Source organism: Poecilia reticulata, chromosome 17 (genome assembly GCF_904066995.2).
Source record: "Poecilia reticulata chromosome 17, P_reticulata-male-v2, whole genome shotgun sequence".
NCBI classification, from domain to species: Eukaryota; Metazoa; Chordata; class Actinopteri; order Cyprinodontiformes; family Poeciliidae; genus Poecilia; species Poecilia reticulata.
The window spans coordinates 10,244,116-10,261,963 of NC_088846.1; the positions used below are offsets into that span (position 1 = coordinate 10,244,116).

General features: G+C 37.4%; 1 protein-coding gene across 5 annotated transcripts in view; it reads right to left on the reverse strand.

Moving 5' to 3' along the window:
* astn1 (astrotactin 1) overlaps positions 1 to 17,848 on the reverse strand; it is a 357,456-nt gene that overhangs the window by 232,004 nt on the left and 107,604 nt on the right. For all 5 annotated transcript variants that reach the window (XM_081598137.1, XM_081598141.1, XM_081598140.1 and 2 more), the window contains 3 exons: positions 9,966 to 10,050; positions 8,342 to 8,416; positions 5,080 to 5,217 (listed from right to left, as the gene is read on the reverse strand). In XM_081598137.1, the coding sequence (XP_081454263.1) occupies positions 5,080 to 5,217; positions 8,342 to 8,416; positions 9,966 to 10,050 (298 nt within the window). The remainder of the gene's footprint in view (positions 1 to 5,079; positions 5,218 to 8,341; positions 8,417 to 9,965; positions 10,051 to 17,848) is intronic.

Genomic DNA, 17,848 nt, shown 5'->3' on the forward strand with positions numbered 1-17,848 from the left:
GGACTTTTATTGTTTTAATACTGATGATTTCGGCATACAGTTCATGAAAACCAAAAATCCCTGTCTCAAAAAATTAGCATATCATGAAAAGGTTCTCTGAACGAGCAGTTAACCTCATCATCTGAATCAACAAAGTAACTCTAAACACCTGCAATGCAGCAGCTATCAGGAGGTTTTGGAGCCCTTCATGCTTCCATCTGCTGAAAAGCTTTATGGAGATGAAGATTTAATTTTTCAACACAACCTGGCACCTGCTCACAGTGCCAAAACCACTGGTATTACTGACCATGGTATTACTGTGCTCAATTGGCCTGCCAACTCTCCTGACCTGAACCCCATAGAGAATCTGTGGGATATTGTGAAGAGAAAGTTGAGAGACGCAAGACCCAAAACTCTGGATGAGCTTAAGGCCGCTATCGAAGCATCCTGGGCCTCCTTAACACCTCAGCAGAGCCACAGGCTGATTGCCTCCATGCCACGCCGCTTTGAAGGCTGCAAAAGGATTCCTGACCAAGTATTGAGTGCATAACTGAACATAATTATTTGAAGGTTGTCTTTTTTGGTATTTATTGGTATTTATTTTGGTATTTATTTCTTTTATTGGTCGGATGAAATATGGTAATTTTTTGAGACAGGGATTTTGGGTTTTCATGAGCTGTATGCCAAAATCATCAGTATTAAAACCATAAAAGACCTGAAATATTTCAGTTGGTTTGCAATGAATCTAAAATGTATGACTGTTTAATTTTTATCATTACATTATGGAAAATAATGAACTTTATCACAATATGCAAATTTTTTGAGAAGGACCTGTATATCATACACCAACTGCTCATTCTCTCTGTACATTGTAAAAATCATATTTCTCTTTAAATACTTTGTCTTTACACTCCACAATTTATTTGTTCAGACTTCCCCACAGTGAAGACAGATGTAAGAAATATATTAACAACAGTAAAAATAATGTATGGGCAGAATAAGACTACAAAAGGTTAAAGGTTAAATTTTCTCAATATAATTTTGAGCCATGTTTTATCCTGACGGTCACAGGAATTTATTAGGTCTTGTGTAAAAATAGGGAAAAATAAAAGTCAGATCTAGAAGTAATGGACCAAAATGAAACATTGGAAAAGCTGCACCATATGTTTCAATGAAAAAGATGTAAGATTTATTTTTTTTCTCCCCAATTGTAGCACCTCTTAAGTCTGGTTAGACACAGACTGCCGACAGAGCAGCAGGAGTCAGCCAATGCTGGGCTGCACTGTTTGAAATTGTTGGATGATGATCTGAGTTTTGTTCACATTTACACTGTTATCTGGATGAGGGCTTCACACAGAAAGTTATCTTTCTGTGAGAGCCTACTGGTGGCATAAAGGGCTAAAAACTAGGGGGGAAAAAAATCTGAAATCTTGGACATTTTCTTGTGATAAACCTTCTTACATCTAGGGCATTAAACTACATGCTGTGTTTCCTCCTCTTATTTGTAACTAGAGTTCACCTATGTGAGGTTATTACCAGCTGCCAAGCTTTGCACACATCACGTTTTAATCACATAGCTCTATTTGCTTTACTTAGAAAACTTGGAAAATATTTGTTAAATATTTAATAAATGATGAACCAGATTAATACTGCAGGAAAATGAATGTGGGTCTACCCTCCCCTGCTGTAAATATATTTTTCAAAAGAAGAATTTTTCAATTCTGCACCTCAAGAGTCACTGTTTTGCAACTTTTACATGCATTTCTAGTTTGAAAAGTCCATTCTGCATGCATTTTTCTTTGTCTTAATGAATGTATGATTATTTTAAAGCAACTGCTTTTTCACACACGTTGCGTGACTTGTCGAAAAAAATCAAATCAGTGACCATTTTAAAATATTTTCTTATATTTTAGTTTTTACGGAGGTGTTGGAACTGGCTGATATCAGTATCAAATAACACTGATACATGTTTGAATAGGCGTGTCTTGTTTTTGGGCCAGCTGCCTTGGGAAAGCGATCTGAGATAAGTGCCAGATAAGATGGATGGATGACTGAATGGCTGGAATAAATCAGACTGTTTTGGAAGTAAAATTACACGACTCAGTCGAAAGCAGTTGATTCACAATCCTTTGCAAACAGAAGTTGGTGATTGTGTGTGAAGTGTATGGATGAGAGAATGAGTGCTAGTCAAATTTTATCTGAAACTGTGTTTATAAAATGAAACCGGGGGCGGGGGGCTACAAAGGTCGCCATATAAACGATCAAGTATAATTCAGTCATCGCAGTCATGGGTGTCCCCACCCTCATAGCACCGTTATGTTCGACTTCTGATAGTTTCAAACTGCAAATACAAACTCCTTCATTTCATATCTTGAGTTGTGGCTTCCTCCTTACCATCTCTGGTTTGGACATCAGTTTGAATTAGTAACACACACACAGCTGGAGTATGCAGATGAAATGTTGATGCACATATCTCAGAAATCGTTTGCATCACGCTGGTGATGTATGCCCATCAACAGGCCCACACATGTATTCTCTCTGTGTAATGAAGCCATTTCTTGTTTACGTTTCACTGTGCACCACTTTGAAGACGCAACTTTCTAAATTGCCACAAAGTCACTGGGTTCAGCTTAATGAGACAAGTTCAATGACTCCAAGACTATATAAAGAAAAAATCATTGTGTCTGAAAATAATTCAGACTCGGTGAGTGACATATTTATTTAAATAAAGCTGTGCCCTTTTCCCCAGTAATGTTCAGCTCTTCCTTTTTAATAGAGAAGTTCATATTGTAACTACTCGGTAAAAAGAAAAAAAGAAAAAAGAAGGACAGTTCATATTTTTCTCTTTTAATTTGCCTGCCAACAGTCCAGCTCGCTGTTGAAATATCTACAAAGCATACAGCATTATCACATAGCTTTATATGTACCATCCACAATATGTCAGTCAAAACATTCACAATTGAAATCAGGAAAAATATGAGATAAAATCAGATTATATTAATCATTAGAAATACAAGATGAATACAGACGGAAGGACCAAAGGATTACACAGGGAAACATCATCATGGCACGAAGCCAAAATTATCTCAAGCTGGTTGAGTTTACTGCACCCGGATGGTCGTTCCAGTCCCCAACTTTCAATTAAACGTAGCATGTATGTGATGTGGAAAGAGAGACAAATCATGCACAGTCAGGTGACAAATGTGCAGCAGCTACGTTATGCTCTTGAGTTGTTCATAAACATCTTTAGCATTTTTTTTTTTTTCATTTGAGGGTGGTATTCAGATTGTTGAATATTGGAAATTGGGAGTTTGAATGGATGAAGATCCCAAAAATGATCGAAACTGGTTTGAGGATTGATAAAGAATGTTATTTATTGTCTGGAATGGATTTGCACAGGAAGCTAAACTCAAGCTTGTTGGATTTTGTAAACAATGTATAAAAGCTGGTCTGAGAGGAGAGTTGGGTTACTTAAAAGTAATTGTGCTAATTTTACCAAGAAGTGTCGTCAAATATCCAGCCAAAATGATGCCTGTTGATGGTTTTAAAAACCCATATAGTCAGAGTGCAACTTCAAAAGGCGCCTATAATCAGATGCAGGTGTATGTGTGGAAATTTGAAAATCCATAGTACAACCAACCTTTATGGAGGTGATTCTTTTTTACATCTTAAACTTGAAAAACATTGACAGAATACATCAGAGTAGTTGTATGGTAAAAAAAAAATTGGTCTGTTTTATTGAAGTGGCAACACAAACCTGCAGACCAGTGCAAAGAATTGGATTCTGCTCAAGTAATAAACAACGCAAGTTAATGATGCATTACCAAATTTATTACTAGACTATATTTGCATATACTTAGTGGAGTTATGACTTGTCCATTAATTCTGTGTGGACCAATGTAAGAAAAAAGAAAATGTGGCCTAGTTAATCCCACAGTAGATATGAGGGTTATTATGAACACTGAGTGGATTAAACCTTCCCACATCCATAGTTAAGAAATGAAGTCTATGCTAGATAGTTCTAGATTTGGTCCGACTTTGCACACTGTGTCAATTATCTGCAGGGCAAACACATTCATTTTTCCAATGAAACCTAATATGGCTGATATAATTGATATGTACAGTATGTCAACTCTATGTCTCACACTATAAATTGGGATAAAAAAAAGTCATTATGAATTATGTATTCTGTTTTTATTTAATATCTAGTTTTCAAACATCTACACATTCTGCTATTTTCTCCCAGCACTAGGACGATAACACCGAAGTGGAGAGGAGCAAAAATGTTTGTAAAAACAGAGAAAATGTTATCGACTCAAGCCTAAATTTACAGAATCTGATTAAGAGCTCTGGTTGCATTGGCGTCCTGATATGAAAATTTCTTGGGCCAACTTAACCACCCACTGGTAGAAAAGCAAAGTGGCTAAATAATTCTGTTGCTTCGCTGATGTCGGCCGGGTCCAATTTAACACTGCAGTTTTGCTTTGGCTCAGTTACTGCTCTCTTTGCAGTCTAGACACAGACACAGTCGTTGCATGCAGAGTGGATTGTCTTCGGAGTTATGAACCATTTAACAATCGAAACGCTGCTTCTGGCTTCAAATCACCAGCCAGTTCTTAGTTTTATTTTCCTTTTTTTTTCTCCCCTGCTGCTTCTCCATAATTGATTTTGTGTTTGAACTCAGAATTTTATTATCCTGTGAATTATGACCACTAAGACCTCTTCATCAACAACAGTGCGATGATTAAAACTCACAGAAACAATAATTAATAATAATGATAATAACAAAAAAAAAAGTGCAGATGAAGTTGGAATACAGAGCAGCGCAAGTCTCCTGAAAAGGGCAGCTGTCAGAGTTAACATTTACTTTACTTTATGCAGGATGACATAAAAGTATGATAATATATGTCAACATTCAAAGCCAGCAAATGTCTTTGTTACATTTGAGTGTGGTGATGACAACAAACGTTTTGCTGGAGTGTAATTAGCACTAAGATCATGAGATGCTTAATGAAACCCTTGTTCCTCCCGTTGAAGCTTCTTTTGTCTCCGTTGCTAAAGCTACATTTAAGAAAAGTGGCATCTTTAAATGTCTCTCACCTTACGTCTACCGCATCCTCCATTACTGTCATGTCTGTCTTGCATTTGGCTGACGGGTTGATGGCGAGCTCAGCGGGAGGGATGACGAAGCTTTTGCTCAGAGGAAGCCACATTCCTTCTCCCAGGGTGTATGTAAATCTAGAAGAAGACAGTCATAGAAGTGGGCTTTTCAAAAGAGAAAAGTACGACATGAAGGCAAAGTGAAATAAAATGTTGCTTATGCATGTATACCTTGTGGGTCTACAAGCTTTATAATCTGAAGACACACCTTTTATTGCTCTCAGTCTAGCTAAATAAAACTCTCTTTTTTTAATAATCTGCTCCTTTTTGCTTGGATAATACAAATAGTCTTGTCATAAGATCAGCACAGAGACAAACCCCTACAGTGTCATAAAAGAGCAGGTGATAAATCCTTGATGCCCACGAATAATCTTTGTTACTTTTCTGCACCCGAAACACAATCAAAGCTTCCCCTCCTTAACATTGAACGCCGCACACATCTCTTTACAAAATGCAAATGGAAAGGGCAGCTACGCTGAGCTCCACAAAATCCTCCATGCATAACAATTCACAACTTCACACCGGAAGTTCAATTAACCCTTTCTTCTCTTTGTGGGGAAACACACACAAAAAGTGGCAAATTGCTGTCACAAAACCAACCGACCAACGAGAGCAGAGTTGACAGACTCCTCTGACTCTCCATGACACATGTCAAATGTTGCATGACCTTTTCAGAGAAGACTCGACAATCTACTATAGGAGATTTGTTGTCATTTTTGAAAGTGCTAAAATTGTGTTTCTATTTTTAGGTTTCAAAAAGAAAAACATCAAATATTTGCAAAGAAGGGATGGATACATTTTTATCAACAGGGTGATGATATTTCTGGAAAAAATTTAAACACATAGCTTCCAAACTAATGGCAAGAAAAACAGAAAATTGATTACTTGTACTTTTCATGTCGTTTTCTTGTGGATATGCAATTAAATTATGCCGTGCAAGAACCGGAACATTGCTAAAATCTGAATTTGCTTTTATATCAGACCAGTAAGTCCATCAATCCATCCATCCATTTTCTGTACACCCTTGCATATTTTTAGCCTATGTCAATAAGAGTCATTGTGGAAGGTCCACAGAGTCACTGAGTGTGAATGGGAGAATGTGGCTTTTGTGCAAAAATAAAACAGAATATCTACACAAAAAATAAAGAAAATAAAAAATGGAAGTTTAAAAAATATTTCCTTCATGGGTTTGTGGCTCTTCAGCTGTAATCATTGCCACCTTACAGGCATCCAAGAAAAAAACACTTAAGGTTCAAAGTTTTTGTTTTGTTTCTACCATAGACATTAATATGGAAACAAAAATGCTAAATCATTCCTACAAATTACAAATGGTTGGCATACACAAGGGGAGATTCAATGTAAAATTTAAAAGCCACCAGAATTCATTCTTTGTATAACCAAAAACATGTTGCATTAAAAAAAAAAAAATCAGCTTTTTAAAGATGAATCTCTTAATTTCATAAATCATGTTGCAAACTTAAGTAGATTCAGAGTTATTTAATTTGCCTTTAAGCAAAATCATAATTTGCTGCGTAAAATGGTCCCTTAACAGAAGGAACCGTTTGTTTAATGGATGGAAAGCATACTAAATGTGGAACCCCGGCAAAACAGGGCCACTCAGTTTCCCCCTGAGGCACCAAAACAACAATGAATCTGTAAAAAAACAGATGCAGGGAACAAAAACATTGAATCATTTTTTATTTGTGCATCAGCTGTATCATCAACCTTTCCATTCACAGCAGCCGTAACACAGTATTTTAGAGCTTAAGTTAAACATTGCGAGCTGATTAACATGAAATGCTGCATTAGCCCTGATGAATAATGCATGCTGACTTGTGCTACAAAAGACAGGTGTTTTTTCCCCCCCACAAAATAACCATTTTCATGCTGAATACCTACATTTCAAAATTTTCAATTGGTCAATTTACATTTAATAAAAATGCACGCTTAGCATATGAAAAGGGCAGGGAAATCAGAGGACTGTGTGCACTGCCACTCAGTGCAAGACCAGAGTGATTAAACCACTACAGAAACGGAACATTTAATTACATGAAGCTAATTAATCATCTCGTTTCAAAGTTAAGATTTTAAGTGGATCAAAGTGCAACTGTTTTGTTTTTTTTATTATTTAAATAAGGCTTAATTTCAGGAGTCTCCTGTTGGAACTAAGTTTCTTAAAAGTAGTATTATTTTCATGTTACTCCTCAGGAAACAGTTGCCACATCTTATTTCACTTGCTCCTCCGGGACCGTGTTCGGCGGTGGAGCCGAGGTTCCCTGTGATGCAGGATGACGTACAAGGGTGACCACAGGATAAATTAGCTGCCACCTAACGAGCCCTGTTTCATAATGGACAACTTGGGACTTGAGCACTGCCGTACGACTTATTTGCTTCGCTCTAACAGAAACTGGAGGTGGAAAACACTAAGAGTCCTCGTGAGGAAACAGTTGTTGGGAGAAAAACATGTTTGCAGTCCTTAGAGGAACTCCCTGTGGTTATTACTGGGTGGAAGGCAAGTGTTGTGTGTCTGAACGCTTGCTCTCGGCATTTATCTTCACTGTTTGTTCTGCCTCGTTTTATTTCCTGCAATAATAATTTTGGGAAATAATAATATATGCTTAAGCAAACAAACTTATGGATGCACAGCTCATCAAAACCTGACTTTAGGTAAAGATAAAGTGCTGGATTGTTTGATCAAATGAGCCATAGATCTAAATTGGTCAAATTAGGATGGTTGTGAATAACATTTTACAAACTTTGGCTAACTCTGGATGATATGTCGACAGGGAAGGCAAACCTTTAAATTCAGCTTTGTGTCTTTGCCATCTTCTTCTATCCGTTCCTGACAAACAGTGCTAACAGTCAGAGTGGTCTAAATGAGCTGAAAAGTTAGCCCTCTCCCATACATTTTTGTTGTGATGCAATAAAAAATAATATTCAGTTTTTATTGCTGATTCGCAAAAAAATAAATAAAAATAAATAATAATGCAAAAGGTTAAAAAAAAGTTACATTCATTTTCTCTGGTTTTCCATGGTAATTAGAGCTGTTTATAAATTCACAGGCTGCATGAACCTGCAGGCTCATAACAATCATCAATAGAGAAACAGCCATAGATGTACTGCGATACGTGTTATATGATGGCAGCAAAGCAGAACGTATAATGTAGTCAGATAGAAGTAAGTTTTGTGAAGTTCTTCTTACCTGAAAATGCGATCAGAGGGTTGTTCTCCCATCACAAGATCAAAACCACGCTGGAAGATGGTGTAAGGCCAGGGACTTGCAGGAGGAAAAAATAGATCAGACACAAAGACAACAAAGAGAGGAGAGAGCAAAACTGATTATTAGAATCAAAGCTGGAGAAGTGCAAAAAAAAATTTTTTTTTTTTTTTAGAATACCCATACTTCTTGTCCAAATTTTCCAAAATCTCAAGCCCCGCTTCTCTGTCTACCAGAGCAACATTCCTTCACAATCCATTCGCAGCGTCACAGTGTCTTATGTGTAAATCAGCAGACTGAAAATGTGTTTTGCTGCAGCTGACATAAAATGTGACTTTCGCTCATATCTATTTACCAGGGGAGTGGATAAGAGGCGATGACAGAATGAGACAGAGGAAGAAAGACGCACAGTAAAAGCGGGAGATACAGATGTAGATGGAAGCAGCAGAAGCTGGGAAAAAAAAAAAAAGGGACAAGCGGTGAGAGTGAGAAAAACATTGTGGGAATGAGACAGATGCCAAGAGGCAGAAGTGAGAGAGGGAGAATGATAGAGATTAATGGGGAGTGGCAGCTCTGGGACTTAACAGTCTGCAAAGTGAAAGCGCAAGAAAGGGAAGTGACAGGGGCCCGATGTCGTTTGGAGCAAACTCCTTCACCACTGTAAGCAAAAAGAACATCAGTAAGGAGGGGGAGCGGCTTCCACGCCATGGGCTACGATCATTAAACATTTAAGTCACCCATGGGTGCCCACTCTGTTACACAGTGACAGGGACACAGGAATAAGACCAGAGGAACAAGAAGCAGAGATGCACAGTTGGGTGAGCTGAACGAAATTAGCAAAAAAAAAAAAAAAAAAAAAAACTAAATGTATAAAATAATACAAACCGTGGCATGAATATAGTCAGAACACAAAGGAAAATGTCTGGTCTGCCTGCTGGAAGTCATCGCGGTGTCAGAAATTAGCACAAGCTATTCTTTTCATTGCCACATTTATCCTACAGAGAGGTTTTAAGTGGCTCCAGAACTCAGTGGCAATCCACATAATAAAAAAAAAAAGAAAGTGAGCCAAATGGGGTATTTAGTTAGTCTATTACATTTCTTAAAAGGTATCCTGTGGAGTTTACAGCCACAAGTGATTTTATTTTTACAAGTGACTCCCTTAGTGTTTCAATGCAAGTCCCTATAGGTTCTGTGTTCTTGCATAGAAGAAAATCAAAAAGAAAAAAGTCCAGTGTACTGTATGCATTTTCTTTCTTCTAATATGTGACATTTCAATAAGCAATAATTAACAATGCTGTTCAACAGTTTTGCTTATTGAACTGCAACAGACAAGTTTTCCTTATATAATAGAAATTCAAGCCTTGCCTGGGATGTCCATCAGGTGTTTAGGTGTGCGTCCGGAGCAAAATGCTTTGGTGAACCTGGAGTTCTGTTTCCCACTCCTGACGCCGTATGGCATGTGGTCACATCGCACTTTGTTTTGATTTATCAAAGCAACGTAATAAGTCTTGGTTTGATGGGGAGGATGATTCCTTTGTTGTCCCAATGTTTCGCCCTGACATGGTAATGAGCAATCGCAAATCATCGTGAGGCAATTATCGTAACTCACCCCTGATTGGGCCCCCACTCACTGCGGATGCAAAGATGTTTGTGGACCGGGTCCTTCATGTAGCCGTCGAGGCAGAGGCATTCTCCTAAAAACACAAAGGCGGTTCTTCAATCATTGTGTTCATTATAGTCAAGCCCTTTTCAAATCACCAAAAAAAATAAATAATTCCTACTGCTCCTCTTTTGTTTTACTCCAAATATGATCCTCTTGAGTCAATTAGAGCACTCATGATCATCTCTTATTCTTAATGAGGCAGTCAACATTGTTAAAAACAAAACGCTTGCAGTTTTCTTGCAGGAGCATGTGCAGTCAAATCTTTCTGTACAATGCGGCTGCTTCTCAAGGAGCTGAAAAATGGCCTGTAGCAAACATGAGCATGCAGTTCAACCAGAAATAAAATCCCAGATGGTGCCCACACTTAAAGGTAACTTATGGTTTCCTCCTCTGCTTGTACACAATGCAACCGGACCCTCGGCACACCACATGAAGCCCAATCTCTGGCAATAGTGCACAATGTTCAGCTATGTTTTAAGGAAACCTATGTGTTAGCTTGAATAAAACCACCGTTGAGATAAAAAAAAAAAAGGCAAAAAAAAAAAAGGCACAACAGAGCAGACAATGTTCAAAAGAACCACCCCAACACCTTTACTGAGGTTTCAGGCTAGAAGCCGAACCAGTATAGTTAAAGCTGCATGTTTATCAGGACAGGGCTGACGAGTTCTATGATGGGGTCTGCAGCCTTATGCAAAGTGTTTTATTGACTTGATTTGTTGTGTGACTGTTGCACATCTCATTTCGTAAGGTTAAAATCAACCGTTCCTGCTACGGGGCCAAAGTCCGTTATTGGAGTCGTTTCTGAGGACAGTGCAGTCAAATAGCAAGATTATGTGTGTATGTGTTCCCTGTAGTGTGCACCCACCCACAGAAACAAGGTCTTATTTCTCCAAGATCCAAGGAAAGCTATAAGTTCATTACAATGACTGGGATCATTAAGGACTTTTTATGAACTGGGGAATATAATATTTTTAGCCAAACAGTGTTGGCAGCAACATTTATTCTGGCTGCTCAGTTAGTAAACAGGTTTCCTCCACTCTCTGCTACTTTAAATAGCATCGTAGACACTTGTTGCCTTGAAGAGGCACATGCAGCATGTTAAGAGATCCTATATGTTGCAACGTAGGGCAATGGATCAAAGTTGATTTACGAGGTTATGTTTGCAATTGGCTCGAAGCAACGCCTTGCACAGCACTTTGTTTTTACCGTTTCCTGTCATCTACTTGTGTGTAATACACATTAGCGGAAAAGTTGCTTTCATGAGCATCATTTGAGTTCGACTGAAAAGTGTCAACGCAAGACATGAGAGCACGTTTTTAAAAAGCTTCCAAAAACGTAGGATATGATTCTGGATATATTTTCATTTACCACTTTGTCGTTTACCATCTGCTAAATGACAAAGTGGCAGCTAAGAGATGCTGCTACTCCCCCCACCCCCTTTTTCACATTACCAGAGGTATTGTGAAAATCTCAAAAGCAGTGATCTACCAAATATCACCGAGACTGAAAAGCAGCTTTACATACTAATAGCCAACAATGAAACTAATTTTTGGACATTAATTCATTCACTTGTTTAACAACTCTTGGGGACCCTAAACACACTGATGCAACAACAGAGCACAAATGTAAATAAATCACAACATGGGCATTCTGTGAGGTCTTTTGGGAAGAATTAAGAATCCAGTTTGCTCCCTATTATGCTTGATATATAGTATGTGAAGCTCCTGCGTGTATTGACCAGAATACACAATACTTTAGTGGCAATGGCTGATTATTGTAGTGGCACAGATTTAGTAGTTCTAGGCAGAAAGTGAAGGAATGACACCTGGGACCAGCACATACTGCAGTGGAATGCTTATCAAGTCCTGAAATGAAGACTTTCCTCACTGGTCTCTTGCCTATCACTTCTATACTGTGCAGACTGTGGTGCAATGAAGTTATTACAATGGTGTTGACAACACACTGATGTCTGGCACGACTCTTGCTGCATCCAAAAAGATCTAAATACATCTTTGCAATGACTAAATCTATAAAACACCAGAAAATTACACCACCAGTCAGCTGTGATGGTTTCTGAGTAGATGAAAGACTATCCTTGGTGTGTACATGGTTGAAGGAGAGAGCACAAGCAGAAGCTCGTTGGGGTTTATAATATTGTTGGTCCAAATAAAAAAACGGCTTTTTCTAACATTTAAGAAAACCAATATTAAAATGTATTCAGTTAATTATTGAGCCCAAAACGTTGCAGTAAACAATAAAGCTCTCAGCGTGATTTAAAGTTTTCTTTCTGTACATCTGACGGTTTAAGAGTGTTTGTTCCTAAGCTAATTAGCACAAATGCTAAATGCTACCTCAGAGATTTTTCTTAGAAATCTACTTAGTTGTGAGGCCTTGGACACCATTTCAGTGGAAATGTATTAGGATGTCATGCACCGCTACACATGCCTGCTGCTTAAAAACATAAACCCAGTGATTCGTTGGCAACTGCTGCTGAACCCCTTTATTTGTGACCCCATGTGGAACTGCTGGACTGGACATGGAGATCAAATGGTGCTTGTTAAAAGGGAGAGAGAGAGAGTAAAAGTCTTGAACATTCAATACCTCTCCAGTGGGACAAACAAAATATTCATGCTCTGTGTTGGTTTTGTGCTGATAAGTGAAACCTGTTAACAGAGAATAGCATCACCTTATTGTTGCGCTGTCAGCTCCCGGGAGAAAGACACTGACTTAATGTAGTGTGATTGATGGAGTCTCATTCCATGGTTTGGAAAGGTTATCCAGGGTAACATGTTTTAACATGCTATTTTCCTGCTCAATGGGAGGCAGGTGAGAGGCAGGGCCTGGGGTTTTTTATACCCATGCTAATGGAAAGGTCAACTGTCAGTTTATGACAGAAATTCACTTTTAGTGTTTCTGCTACTTATGCTAGTGAATAAAAAGCAAGACAGTTCATTGTTCAGCCTTTTTTTTTATTCAACATTGTGGTCTTTAATAGGGAACAATTGTGCTCAAAAGAAAAACTTTTTCGCTCCTGTACTTGTGCTGTTAGAACTTTTGGTAGGTGAATAGGGGGAGGGGAGGAGAGTCCCATTCAAGATGAGTCTGCAAATAAACTTGAAAGCATGATGTCAGAAGCCTGGCATCACAGGAGCTCCATCTACAAACAGCAAGCGGAGCACTACACTTTCTGCACTTTTAGGAATCTTTTCTTTTTTCTTCCAGTGTCATTTTCCTCTCACTATGACAGCATATACCTGCTGTTTTTCTCTACCTTTTTTATGGATTTGCTACATCAGGATTTACCGCAGCAGGATACACAGTGGGGGGTAAGTAGAGGACTCTCCATTTCAAGTTCTGTTCATTCATTGACAGACAAAAAACAAATGAAGAAGTTCATATCCAGGTGAAACCTCATTATTAAATTTGTTTCAAATTATTCTGCGCTTTATGACAAACATTATTATGTAGGCTCTAGGCTTTGAGTTGTTCTTGTAATGGCTTATTTTCTGTTTACTGTTTTTATAACTCTACTATTTTCTTCCCCCATCAGGTGGTTGTATCTTCTAGAGTTTTTAATTGAAGTCTCTTGCACAGTAAGTGAGTGTGAAGAGATATATTGAGTTCAGGTGAAGATTTGGGAAACTTAGCATGCGATTAATGATTACAAGTTGATTTCATTATATCTGGGTACATCAACTGGGTATTTTAAAAGATGTGATGTCCTTACAAATTTATAGAGCCTATTTCTTTAAATGTACACCTGAAAAAAAAAAAAAGAAAATATTTTGGAAGAAATGACACAAAGGGTCTGTGCAGTAGCTACATTGTTTCAGTGAGTTTAATTTTCCATTGTTACATAACTAATGATTCTGCTACAATCACATCCTGGTGATATCTTTATCACATGTGGTGATAAAGAAGTCAGGTCGCCTAACAGCAGCTGAACTGGCACATTATATAGATGTAAAATATAATTTCTGCTTGTGCTACTCTGGTAAATGGGCATAAAGAAGGAAGTAAAAAAACAAGTAAAATATATTTGTACAGCACTTTGCAGCAATACACTGCTACAGTTTCATGCAGGAAGAGAATCTCAAAAAAATATCCAAAAAACAATTAAACAAAACAGTTTTTAAATTGGTCTTAACCGTGTACACATAGTAAGTTAAGCAAAGTTATACTGTAATAGTCAGGTGTCATAGGCAAAGAAGGTACGTTCTGTTTTCCAATTTCATAAAAACGATTTAATAGATTTCAAGCCTGCATTTAAAGACTGAGGGCAGCGGTGGCTTTAACTTGAAAGCAGGATAGATGTTCTAGAGTCGGGTCTTTCAAAACTTTGTAGGTGAGTGGGGGGAAGTTTAAAGGGATCCTAAACCCTACTGGGAGCCAGAGTGAAGAATATAAAATGAGAGAAATTTCAGAACACTTTCTAGATTGTGTTAGTCAGGCAGCAGCATAATGAATAGCTTAGAGTTATGAAAGAGATGATTTACAAAGGCTGGTAAGCAAGACAGCATTTTAAACTGAATGGCCCGGCTCTGTTTTGTAAGCACAATCAAACTGTTTATTCAAAGTTGAAATTGTCTATATAACTCCATTGCATTGGATTGATTTGAAAATACATTTCTGTGTATGAAATGGATTTGTTTGTGTTTCAAAGTGCATTAAGAGGAAATCGAGCAATAACAATATCAGTGTGTTTCCCAATGTCGCTTAATAATCAGTATTGCATCTCAGATTACTGCCTCAGATAAAAGGGAAGAAGCTCAGGCTCAGTAGATGCATAACCAATAATGTTTCCATCTTCAGAGCTTTATTTAAATTTGCAACAACTGTCTCACCTTAACACTCGTCTTCTTAAAGGTTACCAAGGAACTGAAATCAGTACACAAAGCCATCCAGAAAACATTTTAGTACTGCCATCACTTACAGTATATAAAACAATCATACATATTAGCCATAAACTAAGAATTTGAGCCTTTAAGAGATATGTCGAAGAAACCTTGTCTAACTTTGTTAAAAACTAAGCCCATAATTGCAAATATAAGAGCATACACAAGCAGATGCTTTTGTTTCAAGGTCATCCTCGAGTCTTTGCATTAGGAAGGTGTGGCTAGAATTATGTTGTCATAATTTATATGTAAAAGTTGAAGTTTTTATTTGTATTTGTTGTAGAAAAGACTGCTTACAAGTCCAAATGTTAATAAAAAATATATAACAGTAATAATGGGACAATAATTAAAAATTGTGGAACCCCACATTTTAGAAAACCAAACTGATAAAGGTCACTGATCTGAAATAATCTACAGTGCTTAACAAGGATCTTAATCTATTTTACACAAAGTTTATAATATTATACTACCAAATAGTCATTTCAAAATGAGACAAAAAATGCAGTAGAGCTGGACATAATCTTGAGAATAAAGTTTAACAGTTGCAATTTTAGCAAGATACAATAATGAGAATTGTGAAGCTGCAGCTAAAAAAAAAAAATTGTCATACTTTGAGATTAACATTTCTTTATCTTATTTTTTTATTCTATGTTCCACCTTATAAAGTGCATATTTAGGCCAGTCAGGCCTGGCAAAATGCACAGATAAAAAAAAAAAATCCTTGAACTCACTCTGTCATGTGGGAACTAACAACTGTGCCACAAGTCTGCGCTTCTTCATTAGTCGTTGTGTCACTTGGGCACAAAATTATTCAGCTCATCAAGCAGATGTACACAAATTGATCCATTATGCAGTCACATTAGTCTAGTCAGAATAGGATGATGTGGTAACACGTGTCTCCAAAGGCACAAAATGTCCATGTGCATTTTTTTAGAACTGCCACATGAGCTCCAGAGCAGACAGAGAGAGTAAAGGAATATGGTGTAAAGAGTCTGTGAACATCAGTACCCAAAGCACCCAGGTTTAGAGTTCTGCAAGAAGGGAAAGAGCATGCACTGAAGCATCTGCTGCCTCTTTTAATGTTGTGCACGAGTAGCACTGATATGTCACAACCCATCTCAGTTTTCATCTGTATCTCCAGCAGCAAAAGGAGGATTCCATTTAAGCCATCTTTACAATCTTCTTGAAGCCTCCACATGCTTTTACATATCTGCATGCATGTTTTAAACAATATAGAACCGCGTTCACTGAATTCAAATCTGCATTCAAGGGAAAAAAAAAAAAAATCAGTTTTGCATCTGTTTCATAAGCTAAAACAAATATCTAGCTGGATATCTAGAGGGGCATTACTGAACTCATTTCAGGCTGGAGATGATGTCAACAAATGAGGCTACAGAGCATAGTGCTTGAAAAACTGCTTAGCAAGTGTTTGTAATGTAGAGGAGTATGCTGGGAGCTAGCTGAAGCAAATGGTCTGTCGGTGCTGCGGGTAGTAGCTATTAATGAAAGCACTCAAGGTTTCTTCATTAAAATGCACCCAGATGCTCATTGTGACTTTATGGGTAAGTGATCACTAAGTGATTATTAGAGCTAAATTACAGCAGCCATCTAATTATTCACACTAAACTTCATATCGTGTCCATTCTCACAGGAGAATTGCAAAACTGGAGTATTCCCAAACAGACTATGTATCTGATTCATGTGTGATGAGAAGAAGTGAGGGCTGTGTAGGTTACGCTGTGCTGGGAAAATTCAGGAAAGACTCCAAATGCAATGACATTTTCCTCTGCTCTAAGCTGAAAATCTTTTTCTGTACTCATTTTCCGGGTGGTACACTACCAAAGCCCTTACAAGATATCATATGAAATTGAAATGTAGCACGATGTGCCGCACAATAGTAAGATGTAAACAAATAAAGCCATTACGTTTTTTTGGGGGTTTTAATGTTTCCCACATTTCATGACTTTCTAAATTCAACTCAAGCCAAAACACTGAAGCGATGTACAGAATCAGGTACAAACAGCATGCCTGTCTGATATTTATAGCTAATACATATCTGGAGCTGTTATAAAAATCCTAATTCCAGTTTTCCAGTTTTTTTCTCCATCTAGTGAATAACAGATATGGTCTTGTCTGATTCCATGTATTGCATCAGGTTCCCTTATTGATGAAACTAAAATAGGGCTTTTTGTACCTTTCACAATAAAATTAACTTTCAATGAGAAACTGTTTGCCTGCTTCTAACTAGTGAAAACACTAGTTCATAAATTGCATGGCTTCCAAAGAAAAGTATCAAATTCATTAAGCAACACAAACATTATATTTGTGAGTTTTGTCTACATTTATCAAGAACCATGTTAAAATATTTAAAAGGCAAATTATCAAAGAATCTCAAAAGGAAACACAGAGTAAACATGCCAGCAGGAGCCAAGCTCTACAGCAAACTACTTCTTAAAATATCATCAATAGTCAGAGCAAGACATACGTTTATTGAAGAGTCAGAAATATATTTGGACAAAAAAAAGGTTGTTTTGATTAAATATGTTACTGTCAAAAAAAGAACAGAGTGTCAATGCTGGATGGGACAATCGCATTAAATACTTCTGATGAAAGGTAGTTAGTTTTACTGCACTATAAAATCATATATTAAAGAACTTTAACAATATATATAAAATCAGGCTTTGAAGCACATAACAAAATTCCTAATTATCATCAACCCAAAAGCTTAAATAATATTCTTTTAGATGGTAAGACAATGTTTTTTTTGTGCTGTACAGATTTTGTTGTTTAATTCAAAGCCAGGACTATTTTTATAAGTGAGAGAAAAAAGGTTTTTTTGTATTTATGCAAGGACCAAATTTTACTCTCCACACCTCCACAGAAATAGAAAATGTGCAAATTTCAACACCTCACTTCGAAACTGTTGCTTATTGA